The 24,102-nt window shown below is 38.3% G+C and overlaps 1 protein-coding gene across 8 annotated transcripts in view; it reads right to left on the reverse strand.

Annotated features, from left to right (window-relative positions):
* The window catches only part of SSBP2 (single stranded DNA binding protein 2), a 257,653-nt gene extending 234,704 nt beyond the window's left edge, over nucleotides 1-22,949 (reverse strand). For 2 of the 8 annotated variants that reach the window (XM_036280734.1, XM_036280729.1), the window contains exon 1: nucleotides 22,827-22,949. In XM_036280734.1, the coding sequence (XP_036136627.1) occupies nucleotides 22,827-22,888 (62 nt within the window). In that variant the 5' untranslated portion in view covers nucleotides 22,889-22,949. Of the gene's footprint in view, nucleotides 1-1,716; nucleotides 1,819-10,058; nucleotides 10,140-22,826 lie in introns of those variants that run through there. The other 6 variants (XM_036280742.1, XM_036280741.1, XM_036280737.1 and 3 more) reach the window with 6 other exon arrangements.
* Nucleotides 22,950-24,102: the final 1,153 nt, after the last annotated feature.

Below are 24,102 nucleotides of genomic sequence, written 5' to 3' on the forward strand. Positions count from 1 at the left end.
AGTTTAGAGTCTGTTAGTCATTAAATTATTTTACTTTGTGTTTTAGAATAGAGAATTAGGCAAGAACCAAATTTAAATGGAGAAATTACCAGACATGTTTACCACACACAATAGGAGTGTGGATCAAAAGTGATAATATTCATGGGGGAGGCTATTTACCAACTAGATTGTAACCTAGAAACTACATCTTTTATTGCTTTTGTAATAAATAAATTCTGTTCATTTGATGTCCAAATCATATTGAAATATTAACACCTCTAAGCATGAATTACATTTACAAATGGCCAAGCCAATTTACAAATTGGTAGGTGTAGCATCAAATGGAATCAACATATTTACTGAATCCCTACTACATCTGGGGTCCCATGGAATGCAATAGCCAACTGCAAAAAATAACTAAATTTGATGCTTAATGGAAAATGAAGTTTATCTTTTAATTACTGAGTTAAAAAAAAGTCAATGACTTAAAAGAGTAAGTAATATATTCCCTTAGATTTCTTAATGCTTTCAACATGTTAAACTTACTTTTTATAAATCACTAAATTAGGTTATTTTGTCCTTAAATAGTTCACCTACACTAGTCTATCTTCAAATAAGTTAGTGTCTTTCTTTAGAAGGAAGGGAGGGAGGGAGGGAGGGAGGGGACCGAAGTAGTTAGACAATATAAAATAGTAAGTCACCAATGCAGTAGTTAGAAATAGAAATTATATATATGCAGCATGGTAAATAAACCTAAATAATTTCCTGTGGGGCTGGAGGTTGTATAAATGGCAAATGGAAGTAGATAAAAATAAATAAATGAGTGAATGAATGTGAAATAAACAGAAAGGCCTGACATGAACCTGTGCCATTAACTGAGGGGTATTATTAACTCAGCCCTCTACACTAACGGAAAAGATGATTAGATAGATAGATAGATAGATAGATAGATAGATAGATAGATAGTCTTTTTTTATTTAATCAATTAATTTATTTTTGTTACAGATGTTTCTTTTTCCCACTGATTCCCCCCTCCCCCTCCCTCCCTGCCCTGTCCCCAGCTTTGTTATCCACGTCCATTGTTCATGCATGCATGCATATAAGTTCTGTGGTTTATCTCTCCCCCACCACCCCCTCTTCTGGGGATTGTCAGTCTGTACCCCACTTCCACGTCTCTGGGACTATCCCATTCCTCAGACTGTTATGTTCATTATATTCCATAAATAAGTGAGATCATATGATATTTGTCTTTCTCTGTTTGGCTTGTTTTGCTTAGGATAGTACTTTCCAGGTCCCTCCATGTCATCTCAAAGGATAAGAGATCTTTCTTTCTTACAGCTGCATAGTACTCCATTGTGTATATGTACCACAGCTTTTTTATCCATTCGTCTACTGATGGACACTTGGGCTGTTTCCAGATCTTAGCTATTGTAAATAGTGCTGCTACAAACATGGGGGTACATATATTCTTTCTGATTGGTGTTTCAGGCTTCTTAGGGTATATTCCCAGCAGTGGGATCACTAGGTCAAATGGAAGTTCAATTTTCAATTTTTTGAGGTAACACCATATTATTTTCCATAGTGGCTGCACCAGTCTGACTCTAGTACACTGCTGGTGGGATAGATAAAGTCTTAATTTAAAAAACCTAACTCTAAATGATTAACCTGATATTATCAATCTCACTTTTTAATCTAAAAGACGAAATAAATAGTAATAATTTAAAAAAATATAGGTACATAAAATAAATCTTCACAGACACAGGGGAAGACAGAAAAAAACACTGGCTTTTTTTTCAGTGATTAGTTGTTTTTCATTAAGTGAGAAGTTGTATTTCTATCCTGTTACATGAAAAGGCATCACCAAAATATGTAATTAGTGTCAAATACACACATTTTATTCTACTTTTATAACAAATGCTTTACTCTCATTGCTGAAAAGCCACTACAGATTCACTGTATTTTTAAAAGAAATTTTCACCTAGTCAAAAACACATACATAACTCTAAAAATTTGCAGGCTTACTTGAGTTTATCTCTACTGAAAAGTAAAATTCTCAGAGAGTCAAACTTACACTTATTCCCTGCTAACATAATTTTGATTTATATGTTACCTTTTTACTTTACATCACTGACTAGATTTTTAAAAAATAAATACAATCTCATAGTGAGGAAAGAAAGCTCAGTCTAAAGCTAAAGAGGTAAAATTTCAGAAGTTTCATTTTGGATTATAAAATGAACATTTTATCTCCTGTTATTCTTTATGAACATATATTCAATATGTAAATTAAAGGATAATCATTTTTAGTATAATTTTTATTGTGGTAAAAACCATACAATTTACCATCTTAACCATTTTCAAGTGTACAGTTCAGTAGTGTTAAATATATTCACGCTGTTGTGAAACAAATCCCCAGAATTTTTTCACATGGTAAAAGTGAAACCCTGTACCCATTAAAAAATAAATGTTCAATGGGTTCAAAGATGGATTCTATAAATATTGAAATGTAGGACCTTAAGTCTAACTGCTTTTGCTTCAGACTCTTTGTCTATAAAATAGAGTACAACATCTACCTCACCGAGACTGCAATGTGATGAATGAAGTCATCAGTTTAACATCCTAGGTTCCTTGGGTCATTCAAATATGTTAATAGTAATTTAAAAAATTATACATTAACTCTTTATCTTTTGTAGATGACCACAGGTTTAAAGAATAATGACTAATATTTTCATAGAGAATTACTGCCCTCAAGAAATAATCACAAAACAGTCCATGTGATTGCCAAGTCAAATGAATCTTTGGCAATATCCTATGGAAAAGTATCTTTACTTATGCCAAGTAAAGAAGAAAGATTTCCTGGCTGCCTTAAGAAGCTTCAGGCAAAAATGCTTATCCATTTCAAGTGTTCCAGTAACCATTCCAGTAAAGAATCTTAAAAAATAGAAAGTCAACTACCTTATCCAAATAGAGTTCAATATGATTTTTTTTTTCAATTTCCAGGTTTTGACACATCTACAGAAGAGATCATCATCCAAGTTAGACTATACTCCTTTTCCTTTCCCTTAAGAACAATAAACCATTTATTTGTAGATAACGTTGTAGGGTTAGTACCCAAAACTTTGTTTCTCCCTGTTGGTTGTGTGTGACTTAGGAGGGTGACAAGATAAAACTCAAATTGAATTTTCTTATATTATAACATTAACTTAAAGGGAGAACTAGAAAGGTCTATCTTCATTTCAATTATCAGGTCAAGGGACAAAAAATGCTGTTTTAACTCTGCAGTGCAATGGAACATCGAATTTCAAAGCCTCAAAAGTGGCTTCAAAAGATGGTCTTTGATTTGATGTCTTACGTCAAATCAAGGTAATCTCTGGTATCGACCACTTGTGTGAATTAGAAAATCTTAATACTAGACCTTAAAAGCCTACATCAAAACAAGAAACGCATACTCAATCAGCATTATAATACAAATTTATTTTAGAAACTAAAACATACAAAAATAAATGGCATAGATATTAAGCCATCTGGGTCTTCCATTTCTTTTTTTTTCTTCCTATATTGATTTTGAGAGAGGAAGGGAGAGGGAGAGAGAGACAGAAACATTGATGAGAGAGTACATCTACTGGCCACCTCCTACACATCCCCTCCTAGGGATTTGGCCCACAACCTGGGCATGTGCCCTGACTGGGAATCGAACCAGCGACCTCTTGGTGCATGAGTCGATGCTTAACCACAGAGCCACACCGGCCTGGCTCTTCTTAACTCTTTTTTCTCAGTTTTTAAATATGAAAACTATACTTCCCTTTTTTCAAAGTGGTAATCCATGACCCATAGTATGGATAAATACTTCAACATAAATATACATTAAAAATTACTGAAATGAAGTAATAATAATTTTACAGCCTGAAATTCAACACATGCAATAAATAGTTACACCAAAGTACTCTGTAAATTTGCTCTTAGCACCTGGTAAATAATGTTTTTAAGATGTTAAATAAAATAGTTTGCTGTTATATCTTCCACTTACCATCAAAACTCTAGAAAGATTAAATGGAATCCATAAAATCATTTTTTGAACTAAACTGAATTGTAATCTACCAGAAGAAATGATAACTTGCTTGTTTTCCTGTTTTGTTGCTTTTTATAAGAACTTCCCTTTTTATAGGTACAATAAATTATATATGCAAATGAATGAAAAGAAAATAGCAACCCGAATGCTGCTTTTATATGAGGTATACAGCTTTGCACAGCCTGGTTACTTTGAGTGGTTCGTACAGAAGAAACCCTAAGTACAGGAAAAATTGAGTTTTGTGCAGATACTAAAATACAGTGTTGTATGCCCTTTCTAGTAAGCATAAAAAAGATACCCCTCTCCTCAGCTATTGTAGTAGCCTGTTGAATTGCTGGAGAAGTGATCTCTTGTCATTTTAGAGACTTAGAAAACAGCACATTCAAGACCCATTCAACTACTGAATAATTCTTTCATCATTGATAAGAAAAAAATCTTAAAAAGTAATTTCAAATTATAAGATTCTTCAACTTGGATAATTTAAAAAGATTTAAATTTGTAAAATATTCTAGTAGACTTGTTAATATTGTAGCCTTCATTGTCAGGCAAAACAAATATGACTAGTATCCCCCAATAATAGACACAGGTCTTATTAAGCTCATTTAAATGTCAATCAGCAACATAAAATACTATCAATCATCAACAGAAAAAGAATAAATGAAGGCCCAACGATTTCAGGATTCCACTGAATGAAAAGTATAACTTGAAAGTCAGCCAGAGAAGAAAACAAGTCATATAGTAATAAAGATATAGAGTGGGACCCCAGCCGGTTTGGCTCAGCAGTTAGTGTCGGCCCGCGGACCAAAGAGCTGTGGGTTAGATTCCGGTCAAGGGTGTGTACCTTGGTTGTGGTTTGGTCCCAGGCCCTGGTGGGGGTCGTGCAGGAGGCAACCAATAGATGTCTCTCTCTCACATTGATGTTTCTCTCTCTCTCTTCTTCACTCTCTCCCTCCCACTCCGTATCTGAAACGGAGAGGGCTCCCATAACTTTCGAACATCAGAAAAATGAGTCTCCCTTAGTCATAGTAAGTTATGGTGTAGGGATTCCCATCAATACATCAACAGCTGGAAAACAAAGGGTCAGAAACCCCCATTACAGCCACACAGGTGGAAACTCATTAGACTTAAAACTGAAGTACTCTCACTGATAAGCTATATATCTCATATAATGTGAATTTATTATAATCTACCTAGATTAGATTATTTCATATCAAACAGGCCCAAGAATTGTCCTTTATAGTCCTCCAACTTGTTGACAGATTATGTCTGTTAGGAAATCAAAGGAATTATTAACCCTAGATTTCACTGATTCCTATTTTCTTTCTATATTAGCTCACCTTGATCTGGCCAAATGTCACAATTAGACAGCACCTGCCTGTAGCAATGGAATTTAGGAAACTGAAAGATCTCCCATAAGCCTGTCATCGTGGCTATTTTTGGCTGAGAATGGCCCAGAACACTAAATAGTGCTTAAACTAGTTAAATTTTCATACATTTAAAAAGCTATAGAACTAGCCCTGGGCAAGTAACTCAGTTGGTTAGAGTGTCAACCCAATATGCCAAGGATGTGGGTTCAATCCCTGGTCAGGGCACATACAAGAATCAACCAATGAATGCATAAATAAGTGGAACAACAAATCGATGTTTCTCTGTCTCTCTCAAAATCAATAAATAGATAAAAATTATTTTTAAAAAAGAAAGAGAGAGCCCTGGCCGTGGGGCTCGTTTTTGAAGCATAGTCCAATACACTGAAAGGTTTCGGGTTCGATCCTCGGCCAGGGTGTGTATGGGAGGCAAACTGATCATGTTTCTCTCTTACATTCATGTTTCTTTCTTGCCTCCCCCACCCATTCCTCTCTCTCTCTCAAATCAATAAACATATCCTCAGGTGAAACTAAAAAAAAATGACATGAAACTATTCTCTGCCCTGTAAAAAGAAAGTTAAGTCTGAACATTTAGAAAACGTCATCAGTAATGCAATTATCTGAAAAAAGCAAATGTAACCACTGAGCCATCAGAATTCAAATACACTGTATCACAGTACCTGGACAAAAGGATGATTTTTTTTTTATCAGAGTTGAGAGTTAAGACCCTTTATTTTATTTGGGTTAAAGCTACTTAAATGAGTTGGTAGATGATATGAAAATTAATATCAACCTGTACCTATTTCTTTATCTCTTATAAAAAAGTTATTGTTTAATTTGTTGTTTTACTTCCATATTAGTGATCAAATAGACAACATACAGTATCGCTATGCAATCTTTAATACTTCAAAGGGCTGATAAACCTAAAATATTTTTCATCTTGATTTTTGTTTTCAGTTTCACACAAATATCTCCTGCGCTCAACTTTATTCTAAATGACAGTAGGCTACTATAAAACATACATAATTTGTATACATTCCAAAGCTCCTAGCCTTGCCAAAAAGACAAGCAAAATAGATGAGAAATATATCCATGACAAAAACAAATTCTCAGTACGTACCACATAGACAACTGGCCAGCAAAGGAAAATGGATTTATAAAGCCTCATGAATTTGTTAAGTAGAAAGATTTTTCTATATTTAAGAAGTATTTATAAGGAAAGCATTTAAAGATGGTATGATACATTCTTAAGCAGTACCATCAATGCCTCTCCAATCAATAACTGGTTATTTTACAGTTGATATCAAGACCATTGCCCTTCTTGGAAGATTTTTTTCAAATAAACGCCACTTTATTCAAGTCCCCAACAGAAAAATCAAATTGACCTGCACATGCTCCTCATTGAAAATTTTAAATGAATATAAACGTACTAAATTAATGATCAAATAAAAGTACTTAATGAATTTTGTTTAGTACAGCAATGATTGCAAACTTCAGTTAACTCATCTCATGTTAGATGTTGCAAATTATATTAAATATGACAAAACTAAATTTATTGTGTCTTTTATAACTATATAACAAAAAATAAATAACAGCCCTAATCTTGTCAGTTGCATTTCAAAGCTCTAATAAAACAGTCATGAGATTTATGTAAAGGGCAAATATGCTATTAATGATATGTTATGTAGGACTCATTCTAACTTAAACTTTAAAATGTTTTAATTCAAATATACTTTTCAATAAATAATAATAAGGAATTAGTGTTTTTTATTTGTTTTTGTTTTTTATCCTAACCTGAGGACATTTTTCCATTTTTTGTACAGATAGAGTGGGAGGGAGAGAGAGGAACAGAGAGAGAGAGAGAAACATCGATGTGAAAGGGACACATCGAGTGGCTGCCACCCGCACGACCAACCAGGGCCGGGGACAAACTGCAACCGAAGTACGTGCCCTTAGCGGGAACCGAACCCGGGTCTCTCCGGACTGCAGGCCGACGCTCTAACCGCTGAGCCAAACTGGCCAGGGCAGGAATTAGTGTTTTTTATTTGTTTTTGTTTTTTATCCTAACCTGAGGACATTTTTCCATTTTTTGTTCAGATAGAGAGGGAAGGAGGGAGGGAGGGAGAGAGAGAGAGAGAGAGAGAGAAACATCGACATGGGAAGGCCGGGGACAAACCACACTCGAGGTACACGCCCCCAGCAGAAACCGAACCCGGGTTTCTCTGAAGCACAGGTCAACGCTCTAACCGCTGAGCCAAACTGGCCAGGGCAGGAATTTGTGTTTTTTAAAAGATAATTCACAACATGTAAACTTCCCTATTGACAGGGCAAACATTTTATTTTAAAACATTATATAAAAATCGAACATCAATAATAAACCATACTTTGTATCATTTTTATGTCTATTTGCTTTCCTCTGAGCTTAAGCTTATCCTATTATAAATAATTATTTATCAATCCATCTGTGCTTTATTACATCTGGGTAAAATGAAACTGGCATTTTTTTTAACACCTCAGATGACTTGTCTCTTGTTTTCAAGATGGTAGAACTTAAAACTGATCAAGTCACTTCCCTGCTTAGAGAATAGCTTTATAAACATGTAGTACACTGCACATATTAGTGTGTGAACTTTGATACATTTCAAAATGTGTATACACCCATGAAATCATCATCACAACCAAGATAATGAACAAATCCATCACCCCCAAAGCTTTTGTAATCTCTCCTTCCCAACCCTTTCTCTCCCGACCCCAACCTCTGCCTCCAGGCAACCACTGATCTACTTTCTGTTAACAAAAATTAGTTTACACCTTCTAGAGTTGTATATAAAAAGAATCTAACAGTATGAACTTTATAGCAAATATTTTAAGAGTACTATTTTGCATTATAAAAAAGGGTTTTAAACAAGTATCATCATTTGTCCCTTCCACCAATTTAAAAACTAGAAAGGAAATTTATAGATACAGGAAGGAATAAGAATGCTAACCAGGAGAGATTTTAAAAATACTTTCCCACCAAATTTTGCTTTAAGTTATAGTTTCCTGATTGGTAGCCACAGTAGGCAGCTGTTAAGTTTTTCAACTATTCCAAAGTCATTTCCAAGTCATCACCTGAAAATGTCCCCTTTATTCCAATCTCCTGAGTCAAAAAAGCTTTTAAAAATCAGTTGACAAAAGCTAGCAATATAACCCCATCAAAGTATCTCACCTCATCCTAAAAATATTTTTTAAAAATTCACATACTTGCCTGGCCCTTTTGGCTCAGTGGACTGAGCATCGTCCCATGGACTGAGAGGTCCCTGTTGGATTCCGTCAGGGCACATGCCCGAGTTGAGGGCTGCATCCCCAGTAGAGGGCGTGCAGGAAGCAGCCAATCAATGTTTCTCACATCAATATTTCTATCTCTTTCTCCCTTCCTCTCTCTAAAAAAATCAATAAAAACATATTTTTAAAAATTCACCTACTCAGTCATTTCTACGCCCATCTACTAAAGCTAAAACTACTTTACCTACTGCCTTCTTTTTCCCTTCCAAGTCCCGTAGAGCATTCTAGTAATTAACTTTTTTAAAAAAGTGGTTCAAGTAATTGACAAAACCTCTACTAGATGATAAAACCAAACGGTGTTTCCCAACTAATGCCCCACTTCACTCAAAATTACCCAAGTAAAAAATCTATATCCTCTTCTAGTAAGTCTTTTCTCTCTGCTTCTTTCATAAGTGCAGGCTGTCTACATTTGATATCTCCACTTCCTTGCCTGATAGTCAACTCCTAAGAGCACTGCACGTTATCTTGGGTTCACACCACTGAAACTGTTCTCCCCAAGGTCACAGATGATCTTGTAGTCTAAAAAGTGCCCTTCCTTAACTTCTGAGATGCCAATTCCTTATAAGTTTCCATCGTGTATCCCCCTAGTGTTCCTTTTCAGTCTTAATCTCAAATTCTTTTTCCACCTACCCCTTACGTATTCCCCAAAGTCCCATCTTTATCTCTTCAGTTTCTCCCTTGACATGCATTCCCATTAAGATGACGTCACTAGCATCTCAGGGCTTCAAATGATAGACAAGCAAAGAAAAATGGTCCACATAGAAAGGGTGACACAAGCTAGACTAATCTATGCTGTTAAAAGTTGGGGCAGTAGGGAGACATCACGTGTGCAGCTTCTGGAGGGTTGGTAATGTTCTTTTTCTTGGTGTTGGTGCTTGGTTACATTGATGTGTTCAGTTCATGAAAATTCATCAGTCTATTTCTTATAATATGTACACTTTTTTGTATAAATGTCATACTTCAATAAAGTTTTTTTTTACATTAGGATTCTTTAATTTTTTTTTTTTAAATCCTCACCCAAGGATGTGTTTTTCACTGATTTTTAGAGAGAGGAAGGTAGAGCAAGAGGGGGATAAACACTGATGTGAGAGAGAGACATTCATCAGTTGCCTCCTGTACACACACAAACCAGGGATCAAACCCATAACCTGGGTATGTGCCCTGACTGGGAAGCGAACCTGCCACCTTTCAATGTACAGGACAATGCTCCAACCAACAGAGTCACACCAGCCAGGGCAAGTTATTTTTTAAAAAGAGAGAAAGAATGAGCTAAACCTCAGTTCAGATTCCAGGTTTGACATGTGTTACTTGACCAAATTACTTACCCTATTAAAGCTTTAGTTTTCTCATCATTAAAATGGAGATGATATCATTAAAATGCAGATGATAATATCTACTTCACAGCACTGTAAAGAATAAAGTAAAATACAAATAAGGTGCCTGGCACACAGGTACCTTAAGCTTACAAATGTTATTTCTCTTCCCCCATCCTTTCTCAATTCTGTTATCTCCAGACCAGACACACTTCCTCCACACCCCAGCTCAAAAACCACATATTGAATTTCCTCCCAAAGTGCTCCCTTCTCAAGGTTTGAACTCATCATATTCCTCCTTACATCTATCTGTTTTTCCTCTGTAATACCTTGAAGTCTATGACTGAAACTTCTACCCACAATTACAGCCATCTTACAAATCCTAATTTTCACATTTAGGCCAAATCACCTGTACTCTACATCCTACGACATCCACTAGTCCACCAGTGGTGTAGAAAAAGTGATATATTACTACAGTAATTTATTTCAAGAGCTTTCTCACATCTCTCTCTCCCTTTCCTCTCCATATTACTTCTAGGCTGATTCTTCTAGACTGCACCTGAGAAGATGTCACTTTCTACTTAAAATTGCTTCTCTCCCAGGTCAAGCTGTCACCCAAGGTCATTCTCGAAATAGCTCCTATTTAACTTGCCGGATTTATCCCTTACAGCACATCCAGCCATGCCAACTTTCTTGCAGTTCACCATAAATGCCATACTCTTTAATGCCTCCATGTTTCTGTATGTTTCTCTCCCTAGAATACTCTTCACTCGCCCCCACCCCCAATTTGGCTACGTCTTATTCCTCATTTCATAAATATCCTCTTAGAAATGCCTCAAGAGACTATCATAGCCCTAGGCTGGATTCAGTGCCCTTTTTCTGAGCTCCCATACACTTTCTGCGTACCATTATAGGGCTTGGTTAGCCAGGGTGTTAATCACTGATAGTGAGCCCCTTCTGGAGCTCCTGGTGGGCAGAGACTGCTGTGCTATTCATATCTTGGCTCAAGAGGGCTCAACCAAGGTGGACATCAGAGAGACAGTTAATATTTCTTAAATGAATAAAGGAATAAGACAGCAGAAAGCAGGAGTATCCTCACCTCATAAAGTACATACAAATGTATACTATCATAAAATAGTTGTGTTTTTAAATCAATTTTAAATGCTATTTTGACAAAAGCCAACTTTTAAAAAGCTCTATTTTCTCAAGCCATTCTATACAAAGAAGCAGAGGACTTGTTTCGAATTTTTTAAACATTAAAACAATATTTCCCTAGATATTCTCCATTAGCCCTGCCAGATGTACTCTCAACCCTTCGCCTGCTGAGACCTGGGAGGCCGAGCTGCAGCCGCAGAGTATGTCATCCTGGCTCCTTTGCCCTCGGGCTCCCAGTTGAGTTATACAGAAAGGGGGCTGTAGCTGGTTGGTGAGAGGGCAGGAAAGAAAGAGGCTCCCTCCCTGCTAGGCCCCCAGCCTGTCTCCAGTGAGTTTCACAGTGTCTGTGGTCCTCTTCATAAAACCACAGCTCCAGGAGGGTGACATTTCTGCAATGACCATGGCGCTCACTGGATCCTGGTAACTGCCCTTTCCCTTTTCTCCCTCAGATCTACGGCAGGTAATGCTTCCGCTGTTGTTTATTCCTGGGTGTTCCTCCATCCGTTGTTGGTGTTTATCCTACACATACCTTCATTAAACTCTCTTCAGTTATGATTTTAAGGAAGCTATCTGGCTGAGGATCTGACTAATACAAACACAAACACTTTGTCAAGTAGCAGCATTTTTGCCAGTGCTTGCTATGAGTTCTCTTGTTAATGATGTCTTCATCTTACAGAAAAGCATCAACAGCCTTTCATGTTTTAATAAAAACATGCCTATACCCCACTCTTTCTAGCCCCGAACTGATTTCTAAGTCCAACTCACTTGTATAATTGACCCAATACCAATCTGAATTCAAAATGAATTAGTTCACTCCCCAGGATAAACTACCTGAAAACTATTCCCAATATATACACATAAATGTGTGTGTGTGCGTGTGTAGTGTATTTTATGCTAAGAAACCATATTCAAGTTTTTCCATTACTGTATTGCTAAATAAAAGAATAATATCAGTCTCTAAGTTTAATTTAGGGTTTAAAATGCTTACGGAAACACCTTTCATAGCTTCCTAATAATAGCTATTGCTTAAATGCATTGACAAAGTATAAGCACCACTTAATTTTAATCCAATTATAGACAACAAATGGCATATGATACATGAGAAAGTAAAACAAAGGAATTGTTTCTATTTTTTCTAATAGTACTACAGAAATGACGATGTAATAGACTCAATATGGTGGTACTATTGCTCCTGGACCACATGGAACTTTCCAGATGCCCTAGTCCAAAAACAAACAATAAAAAAAAAAACAATAATAGGCCATATGTTGGTAGGAAGAAACAATAAGTAGAGGAGACTCGCAATTAAAAGAGAAAGTTTTTTCCCCTAGAGTTACAAACTCCTATTTATGTCTGACTCTAAAATTTAACAAGTGAAGGAATTTATGCCAAGTTCCTTTGCCTCCCAATATAGAAAGAAGGAAGAAACAACTCTACCTGAAACAATAACCTGAGCTTCTGACAGGCATGTCCCTCTCTGACAAGTGTTACATCCAAGTTCTTAAACCTCAGATACCAGCTAAAAAAATTGGAGCTATTTGCGGAGCATTTTTGGTTGCTGTAATTCTGCTGTAATTAGCAGCTGTAAATGTTTTCCTTAACCCTTTTCCTTAACCTCCCTCTTCTCTATTGCCTCTCACCTCAACTAAAAATGGAACTATCCAAGCATTCCCCTCCCATTCCCCAGCCTCACAACTCCCATTAATTTTATCTCACATTAAGCAATGAAATACACTGAGGCAAAATAGTTTAGGTGGGCAGTGGAGCCATATAAAGTTGCTAGTGGGATTAAGACGGAAATGAAGCCAAACACAGAAAGACAAATACTGTATAATTCCATTTATACAAGGTACCTAGAATAGTCAAATTTGTTGAGACAGAAAATGGCAGTTGCCCAGGGCTGGGGGAAAGGGAAATGGGGAGTTATTATTTAATGGGTAAAGAAGTTCAGTCTGGGAAGATGACAAAGTTCTAGGGACAGATGTGGATGATTGCACAATAATGTATATGTACTTAATGCCACCGAAATGTACACACCAAAATGGTTACAATGATAAATTCTGTTATATATTTTACCATTGTAAAATCAAAAGTAAGAAGAAAAATTCTATCAATAATTCATATCAAGAGACTTTCCCTTCTATATTGGAAAGAGGCACAAAAGGGAAAAAAAAAACCTTCCCTTTCCCTACCCCTATCCCAACTCTCCAAATTGAAGCGAACTGGTAGAAGAATAGAGACGAGTTCATTGATCAAAAGTAGTCTGAGCCTTCACAAATTAAACATCAAAACTAGCCCAAGTCCCAAACCAATCAACTTACCTAACAAAAGCACAAGAATTTCAAATAAAAATCAGATTTCACTTATGATATAGCACTTTTGGAGTTAAGTAATTGTATACGATTGTGTTTAATTGACACTATACATTATTTTCCATTTAATCAAAGTATTGGCATAAACTTTTAACTCTCATCTAATCCATGATTCTCTGTTAAATCAAATCTATACCTAAGCCTTCTTAATATACATGAATCTCTCATTTCAAAAGAGGAAACTGTAGTATAATGAAAGAAACACTGACCTTGGAACCAAAAAAACCTTAATATCACTCAGCTCTTCCACATAGTATTCTAGACTACCCTCTTTGGGTAAGTCTACTTCCATTAATATATCTCAGTCATTGGGAATTATCACCTACCTCACAGAATCATTGTGACATTTAAATAAGATAAAGCACATTAAAATACCTTAAAGCACAATTCCATTTACTATTAAACTTGTTAAGACATAAAGAAAAGATTATTCTAACAGAAATTTATATTAAAATATACACATATGTCATAGAAAAACAACTAGGTAACCTGTTGTCCTAAAATTCACAGGAAGACTACTAAGTGCCTATGTTATAGAAAACACTTCTTAGAGATTACATATTGATCATGGTACCAAATATTAGAAATAGTGGGGATAAAATGAGCTAGACAAAGTGATATCCTGTTGTGAAATACTTATAATAGGTTATATCCTTAATTCATTTATTCCACAAATCTGAATTCCAAGCACTGTGCTAATCAGGGGGAATACAATGGAGAAGACAACACCATGGTTCTTGTCCTCAGTGAGCTTCCAATCTAATTGGGAAATTAGACATTAAAAGATCACACAAATAATTCATTAACATATGACAGATGTGACGAAAGGAAAAGGAGAGGTTGCTGTGAGAGCACAGAGTAGGGGAGTGGAATCCAATTTGGGAAAATTTTTGCCCATTGTACCATCCTTTGTGAACCCAACAGGCTGCAACTGTTCAATAAATCTTCACTATTTCTATCATCATCATTATTGTGAAAGCCACCTGTTCCACTGTCCTCGTTAGGAACAAGCAGCCCCCGGGGTCTGGGAGGTAAGAGATACTCAACCTTATTACCTAGGAAAATCCAGATAAACTAGACCCATCATCCAATTCCTCAGTAAAAGAACAAAACCAGGCCCCAGGAAACACAGTGTCTCATTCCAAATTTGACTCATACAGTATTTTACATATACGTGAGCAATTTATGCTGATGCCGAGAGGTTTCCTCAATGGTACTTTAAACCTGCCTGAAATGCTCTAACCCCAAATCTTCTCATAACTGATTCTTTCAATATTACTCAGGTTTCCTTCTCCAAGAACCTTTCCCTGACAACCCACTGTAATGCAGACTCCTAGTCACTCTCTACATTACATCACCCTAGTTCATTACTTTTACAGTACTTATGACTATCTGAAATTGCCTACTACATTTATTTACTTGTTCATTATTATATGTTTCTCCTTCAAACTTGAAAGTAAGTTTCATTAAAGCAGGGACCCATTTTATTCTCTCCATATCCTCAAGATACATCTTCTTTGCCAAATATCCCGTTTTGTTTAGGTAGTTCAGGTACAAGGGAGCAATGTTTCCAGCCCAGAGCATGAAGGATGACTGATTTAAACCAATTATGGTAATCCCATTACCTCTGCTGGTAATTGGTTTAGGGGAGGGAATGACAGTTCTCTTCAATAAGGAATAAGAAGATATCTGCTAAGCAACTTCAAAAAAAGGTTTTCCTTGCTGATTAAGAGACATGAAGAAGGAAAAACTTTGTCCTTCTCCCTGCTTTTATACATGGTTGTATGGGAAAATGATGCTGGGAATCTGATACAGGGATGTTGCATTCCTGCAAGGGAAACCATGAGGATGGAGAGAAGCTGATCCTGAACCCTGGGATGTGCTTGAGTCACTAAATCAACTATGAAACCATCTCTTCCAGACATCCTGTTATGTGAGATTTATTTTTAAATCCTGGTCAATTAAGCCCTTTTCTATCTCCTGATCTGATACCTGCAGCCAAAAAGCATGATAAACTCCTAAGCCTCTGTTTTTTTCTGTAACAGTAACAGAAAATAGTATCTAAAGTCTAGTGGATTCTTGAGAGGATTAAATGAAACAATGCAAGTAAAGGCCAAATATAAACAAAATACTCAAATGATAACATTGTCATTATTGTTACTATTAACCAATACCCTTCTATGACAAAACTACACAAGTCCTTTATGTAGTAGTTAGGATGTTGTTATTTTACAAGAAAACAATCATTTAATCCTGTTTAAAAATTATTTTTGAAAGAATAATTCATTTACCTAGCTTTCTTCTATCAGTAGCTCTTGGTTCTTTCTCAAGTAGGTAAATAAAAGAAGAATCAAGGCAAATAATCAGATCACTAATGAAAAATAACCATATTAATTCAGGCAAGAGGCTGTTTTTAGCATTAACTTCTCCTAACTTACCTGGACAGATGAAAATATAAATTTTCATCTTACCTTCTATTCTTACCTTCATAAACGTTTCATCACTATTTTAATATGGCATAGATTATATTAGTAAAATATTAAAACTATTTTAGTAATCAAAACTATATTAATAACTACAATTACAAAAAATATTTTAAAATAGAAAAAAAAAAAAAACTGTTATACTTCATCTCTATCTTGCTTTCTGTGACAAACTACTTGTTTGATATGCCATGAAGCAAAATTAATACAGAAGATCAAAAGTAGGAGACCTCTAGGTCATTGGTTCAAGCTCACTCCAGCTAAATTGTGATTTAAAATGTTATGACGGGCCATTACTGTTGGAAAAGCTGTTTACAATCCTACATGACATAGAATAATCAAAATTCTTAAAGCAAAATATGAGGGTTGTTCTGTCATTATAAAAAAGAGACAAAGAACAAAGAATATAAATTCTCCATCGCACTGGAACTGTTCAGGCTTTTCTGAGTACAGATAAACTTTGGTCCTATCAATATTACAAAAACATTATTAGCTCTACTTTTCAAATCTTTAACTATTAACCTAATCTGACAAAAACTGCATTACCTATTATGATCAACCATAAATTTGGGTGGCTACAGGACTATGAAAAGTTGCCTGGAAAAACTCTTTCCTTCCCTGGATGGACCATTTTTCACCCATTTTTCAAGTTCTCACACAATGAATACAGTTTAGAGAAGGCAACATTTCTTTGTTTTTCTAACATTAAATGAGTGGACCACACTTCAAATCACTTTTTGTAGAATATATGGAGTTTTGATATAATAGTAAAATAACTCTCACAGTCCTAGTCATGTTAAGTTACAGACATTCATTAACAAAACCTTACATGACAGATGTTACATATGTAAAATACATACAAATCTGAAAAGGAAAGTTTAAAATGTAAATATAACCACTTATTTTTTATTCCAAACTCTCTTCAGATATTAGCTAATATATCTTATTCTATTGCTCCAATGCTACTTTAAATCCTTCCTTGGGGAAACAAGTTATTAATAAAAGTAATATTTTAGCATATGTTTACAAAGACTCACATATTACTAACCAACATGTCACTAGCATGCAAATTTTTCATATAATTCCCATCTAATATCAAAGCAATAATGTACACAATAGAGAGTAGTCCCATGTACTCCACAATAAAATTATAATTATCTTCAATACATATTTTTAAATAATATATTCCCAGCAGCATCATGTCTTTTAAATCCAATACATTAATCCTCAATGCTATGTACCAACGTTAACATAACAGTTGTGATCCCTATGGAAGAAAGATTTTAAATTCAAACTGTTTTTTCCCCAAATTTTACTTTCGACTCTAAACTACTGGGGTAAAATGTTAATAAAATGCAATCTATGTATTCCAACCCCCACCCCAAAGTGTATGTTTTAATTTCAAAACAAAATAATTCTATTTTCTCATAGTAACTAAAGATAGAAGACACATTTGGTCCACAATTGCAAAGCAACTAAAATTTAATGATTTTTTCATCTGGAATTGGTTTTAATAGTGCAAACTGGCTCTAACGTGTGGGAATAAACCTTTCTTTCTTTTTTTCTTTCACAACTGAAAAAAATTCATTACAATATTAACACCTTTTCTAAGAATCAAGATAAATACCTGCATTAAAAAATGCTAGAATTTAACTCCTAACATCTTATACATTGCTTTTCTTTAAGGTTTGTTCCTTCAAAAACTCATCTGGGTGTGGGGGAAGACGACCTTCTAAAATAATAAAAAAAGACAGCAATCCAAAGAAAAAACTCTCACAGCCAAGATGACATATTAGACAATAGTTGTTTAGCATTTTGGAGGAAATATCCTGGAGACTGGGAAGGAGACTGTCAATTTATTATTATACAGAAAATTTCATTCCCATAATGATATTCTTTCATTAGTTTTAGAAACCTTGAATTGCGTTAACTGCTGGTCAAATTTCTAGAGAAATTTGCATTATTTCACTTGTCTTAACTTTACTTCCTTCAGAAAGGAAGGAAGAAAAAAAGGAGGGTTTATCATTTTTTATGGGGGGGAGGTAACTAAAAAATATGGAGTAGTAGTAATAAGTTATATGGGCAGATAATAATACAATAAACTTTCTTTTATATGGAGTAGTATTTAAATGTTCATTTCTGTAACCACAAAACATGGGCAGATATGTGATATGTTTCTTGATATGTTCAACTAAAAGATTCAAAATTTTAAAACCAAAGTTACTTTTCTTAGATGTACTTTGTTAGATGTACTTTGGTTTCTGTATTTTACTAGTTTACTTCATGTAATGTCACTCTCTGGCATGTGTGTATGTTCAACTTTGCTATACAGCAGATTCATCTTTCTGTGCTATTACATCATTTTAGAGAATCAAATTAGTTTAATAAAAAATATCACTACTCAGCAATTTGTAGGTGACGGTTATTCTTTTGTGGCAGTGTGGCTTAAAGTTCAATAACCTCTCATATAGGAATTGTTCACAACTATACTGTCTAATTTTAAGGTTTTAGTGATCAAACAAAATTCCTAGAAGAAAATACCTGAACAAACAAAAGGTCTTCATTATCTAGGCTTCCAACTTTCAACCCTAAAACTTCCGTGTTTTCCCCACACCACACATACATCTATCTGCCATCTACCAAAGTGGAAGGTAAAAGCATCATCATTAAACCAATGGTTAAAATTGCATATCTGATCAAATCTTTAAAATCTCATATCTGATTATGAAATGCTGTTCCCTAAATCTATAGCATCCTACCCTAGATCAGGAAGGCAACTGGTATACAGAAAAAAAAAAAAATGTATCTTTCAGTGTCAACCACAGGTTCTAAAGTTAAAGACATGTTTGTAAGAAACCCAGATAGTAGGGCATTCCTGGGCAGGTTATTTTCCTTATGTCTTTAATTGAGAAAAAAATCACTACCTTGCAGAATTATTGGGAGAAGTAGAGAAATATACATAAAGCACTGAACACAGAAGCTGATACATAGAATGACAAATAATAATTACTGTTTCACTGTTTGGCTATTTTTGAAATGCAATTAAGCTACAGAATGTGGAACTCAAAAACTTTTAAAATCCTTATTTTGGAGGTGAAAAGATTTTTTTTTTTCATATTGAAAAAAAAATTCCTTTAAGTCTAAAATATTCATTTACTCAAAGATTTGGTGCTTTGACATATGAAGGTACTACCCTAAACATCAAGAATACCTCAGAGAAGAAATTAGAATTAATCATCCCTTACCCTCAAGAAACTTACATTTTAGAATAGGCTAGTTAGATATTAAACAACCAATTACATAGTTACTTAATTACAATTGTGTGTGCTACAAAAAAAAGCCTGCTAAAGGGAGAAATGACCTAACAGAATCAGAATGTAAATTTCTACACAAACGTCCCACCTCCCTCCAAGGATTCTCAATCATTCCCTCTATAATTAAACCTAACCCAAACCTTTGTATAGACTTGATCTGTCTGGTCTTTAAGACAATAAAATAAGTAATTAACCTACTGGCCATTTTTTAAGTTTATTTTTTAATTATAGTTGACATACACTATTATATTAGTTTCAGGTGTACAACATAGTAATTAGACATTTATATACCTTATGCAGTAATCCCCCCATAAGTCAGGTAATCATCTGTCACCATACATAGTTATTATGATATTACTGACTATATTCCCTACCCATTTTCATGTTCAGAACTGTATACTAAAATTATAGAAAACTGTGTAAAACCTACAAATTAATTTCAAATATTCTAATGGTGACTTAATGGGGAAAAAAAGCAAAGATATAACATAGGTAAGCACTTGTCAGCTACCTTGTTACTTGGTGTTCAGTTTGGTAGATCTGACAAGTGCTGACAAGATCTGAATTCATGTGAGAAAATGCATTTCATGATAGATTAAAAAAACAATATATTTAGTTTATGTGCACACCATTATTCATAATAATGACTCACTTTTCAGAATGTATTTATTAAAGTAAATAGGTACATATTTATTACTGAAAAACAAATTATTTCTATGATTTTTAAGATCAGAACAATTCTAATTTACTTACTAAAAGATAATTTTTCGCTCAAGAACCTCTTTAATCTGCCACCTTAAAAAAATTTGTTTAAATCTGGTGACACCCATTTTAAAGACAACTCAAGATTCCTATTTTCAGAAGTTAGTGTATTATTGTAGAATAATGCCATTAAAGTCCCAAGTAAAAATAAAGGGGAAAACTGATCGGTCAGATCAACTCTCCCACCAAAATGAAACTAAGTTTATTCTATAAAATAAAATCTACCTCAATATTTGTCTCAGATTCAAACAATATTCACCTAGAAATTAATGTAACAATTAACCCAGAACAGTCATTGTCAATTTTCCAAAAGTGGCCTCTTCACCTATATTTAGTTCACAAGGCAAGCCAGTCCAGGATTCCTGAAGCCAATTACAATGAATGGAAGAAATATATTTAAATCAAATAGCACCATCTAGCAGAACTTTCACTACTTTGCTTACAAGAAAGAGTAGATGTTACTTGGTGTTCAATTTGGTAGATCTGATGGCAAAAGTGGCAATTATTTGTTTTCATGAAAGAATCACATAATTAGAGCTACAAAGGACCAGACATACCAGGTCCAAAGTCCTCATTAACTGTCTCAGGTACTAATTTCTTTAACAAAGTTATCAGGATACAGATTAAATTCAGCCATTCCTGGGAGTCCAACTAAAATTTAAAATTACTTTAATTCTCAAATTCAACTACCCTTAAAATAAATATTATGCATCAACACATTTCAATTCCTTCACTCCCAATAACATGAAATCCAAATGCTCTGTAATCATTAAAACACTCCTCTCTAAATGCTTTTATTTTTTCAGATATATTACAACCAAATGATTAATGCACACAAATTAGGCTGTTGTTTCAAAACTTTGATTCCAGTAACTGCTATTTCTCAACCAGGCTATGATGCTGCCTTTTATACATTCCTTGTCACAGCAATAAGATCCTGGATGTAGCTCCTCAGAAAATACCTCTGGGGAAAACAAACAACAAAGAAAAAAAAAACAAAAAAACACAGCATCTCTCCGTTAATTTTTTTGTTGTTGTTTTGCTACACCAAGGCCTGCCACCCCCAAGTCCTATGGGGATTGTGTGTGTTGCTGCCAACACGAAGATTAGGAAACGTTCCCATCCCCAGGGCAGAAGAAACTTTCAGGAGAAGACTGTATTAACTGCCTAAAGCAAAGAAGGAAACTCGCGCATTCGGTTTTTATTTACGCAGCTATTTCTGTGCGCAAGGTAACCAAAGTAGCTTTTGGGAGATGCTCTCCGACTTTTTCCCGTCTGAAACTCCTCGGAAAGGTAGAGCACGTTCAATGACAAGGTAAGCCTCACCCTCGGTGTGGAGGCGGTTACTGGGAATCACGGAGCTAATGCACAGAAAAGAGGGGTTCTTCCTCAGTGGTCATAGTCACCATTCACTCCCATTTTTAGTAACAACCAAATCACCGTTACAAGCACACAAGAATAGCAGCAAACAGCCCTGCTTCTCAGTGTGCCGTGACGGTGGCACCCCGGGCCCGGAGGGGTTCTTTTCTCGCCAGCCTCCCCTGGGCTCCCACCAAAGTTAACACCTGTATCTCCGCATAACCCCGACTACACAACTCCTTCCCACGTCTACGCTTCTCCCTTCCCGAAAACCCCTTTTCGGACCACTGCCCCCTCCCCACCGCAGACAACCCTCCTGGCGCCGGTAACCGAAGCTTACACAACACCCCCTCCGCGCGCCCCAGGACCACCACCCCGCCCGCTGCCGGGGCAACCGCAGCCCCCCGACATTTGGAAAGCAGCAAGTCTCCCAAAAAAGTTAGCCAGCCGCCGCCGCAGAGTTCTGTCGGCGGCGAGAGGCAGAAACGCCAGCCTGCTCCAGCAGATCCCGCTCTTCGCCAGCACTCTTCTCCTCCCAGGGAACTCGGTCCTTCTCAGACTCCCAAACTTCAGAGGCGCCCCTGGCGCCCACCGCCCCCGCCCCAGTTCCGCGAGGTGTCGGGAGCTCAGAGCGCCGCGTCCCTCCGCGGGCCCGGGAAAGCCCCCACGCCCACCCAACGACCCACACCCGCACACGCCCTCCGCGCCCCGCGCGCGTTTCCGCGCCCCGCGGGGCCCCGCTCGGCCGCTCCGCGCCTGGCTTCCGCCCGCCGCGCGCCCGCACCGCCGCCCTCGCCTCGCCCGACACTCCCCGCCCAGAACCCCGGCGCACGGGCCCCCGCTGCGGTGCCCCTCGCTCAGTCCGCCGACCCCAGCCCGCCCCTCCAAAACCCACGATTCCACCGCGTGCCCTCCTCCACGTAGCTGCCCCTTCCCGTCCTCCCCGCAACCCCCGGCGGCTCTCCGGGTCCCAGTAGCCCCGGACCCCAGCTCTAAAGTTACTTTGTAAGGATGTGAACCCGCGGGTTATTTCCCTCAATCACCCAAACAAGTTTCCATCCTCGCCACCAGCACCGCCGCCGCCCCCCAACACTCCCTCCCTCCCGCCAGCAGCCCCCCACGGCCGCCGCCCCGCGAGAGCACCTCTTGGGAGACAGCCGCTCCCCGCACCGCATGCCCCCAGCTTGCGTACCCCTCCCCCTGCCAGCCCACCCCCCGGCTCTCCCCGGGCGGAGAGTGTCTGTGTATCAGTGTGTCTCCAAGAGAGTGCGCGAGTGCGTGCATGTGTGTGCGCGCGTGTGCAGGCGGAGGTGGGTGAGAAGCGGAGACACTTACTTCTCCCGGGCCTGGCTGTCGGACGGGACGGCGCTGCTGTTACTCTTGCCTTTGCCGTACATGCTTGTGCCGAGAGCAGCTCCCACTGTCACGCACCTGTCAACCCATCACAGCCTCCTCGGGAACAGCCCCGTCCCCATGGCGACCCACGCAGCCACCCCCACTATTGGCCGCTCCACGCCAAAGCTCCGCCCCCTTCTCCCAGGCAACGCGCGAGACTGACAGGCCTCCCCCTCCCTCCGGCCTTCCAAAGCGCGCGGCGGCAGCTACAGCCTGAGAGGCAGTCTCCTCCCTCCTTCCCTCCCTCCCCGGTTCCCTCCCTCCTTCCCTCTCCGCTCCCCTCCCACCTCCCGCTCTCCTTCCCCCCCTCCCCCCTCCGAACCCCGGCGCAAGGGGGGAATTAGAAACTGCTCTAGAAGGATTTTAAACAACTGGCTGTTCTCTCCGTCGCCGTCCCTCCCCCCGCGCCGCCCGCGCTCGGCTCCTCACTGGAGAGAAGGCGCCGGGAGGAGGGGAAAGTGCGGCCTGGAGTTTCTGGCAGGAGCTGGCAGGGCTGGAGCCGTGGCGGCCCCAGACTTCGGGGCGCCGGCCGAGTACATGGACAGACCTACGGTCCCAGCCGCCCTTGAGGCCCCCACCAGCCTCCTCGCTCGCTCCTCTCCAGTCGGTGACCCGGCGCCCGTACCCAGCATTGATCTCTGCCGCCCTCAACCTCCTCCCTGGGGTGTCGCCCCCGCCCCGCTCCTTGAGGGCCGCTGGCGAGGGATGCACGCGCTGTTCCCTCGACCTTCTGGCAGAGCGACCCGGAGCAACTCGCCTACCCTCCTGGGGAGTGACTGCGCCTCAGGTCATTGGCGCCGCTGGGGTGGCGTCGCCTAGCTCCTGGGACAGCGCCCTGCGCCCCAAGGGAGCACCCTGCCTCCGGCCTGCCTCCTCTTAGATAAAGCCTGCCTCCCACAGATGGCCCGGTGACTCCCAAGGCCTCAAGTGTTCCCCTGACCCCCATCCCTCTAAACCCAGAGCCTCGTGGCGCATCATGCAGCTCCCCTGCCAGATCTGTTGCAGAGAACAGGCACCAGTATCCCCACCTGGCCTGGTTTTCCAGCCTTGATGGGGGATGTCTACTCATCCTGACCTCTTCAGTGGGAAGGACCTTAAAAAGCCTTTAAAGACATTCCTGTCCTTGTCCATCAAAATAGGCCCCAGCCATGCTCCAGGCTCCAAGGTGCGCAAAGCTGAGCCAGAGCTGAAAGGCTGCCAGAGTATATTTCTGAAT

This window comes from Molossus molossus, unplaced genomic scaffold (assembly GCF_014108415.1).
Source record: "Molossus molossus isolate mMolMol1 unplaced genomic scaffold, mMolMol1.p scaffold_m16_p_3, whole genome shotgun sequence".
Taxonomy (NCBI): domain Eukaryota; kingdom Metazoa; phylum Chordata; class Mammalia; order Chiroptera; family Molossidae; genus Molossus; species Molossus molossus.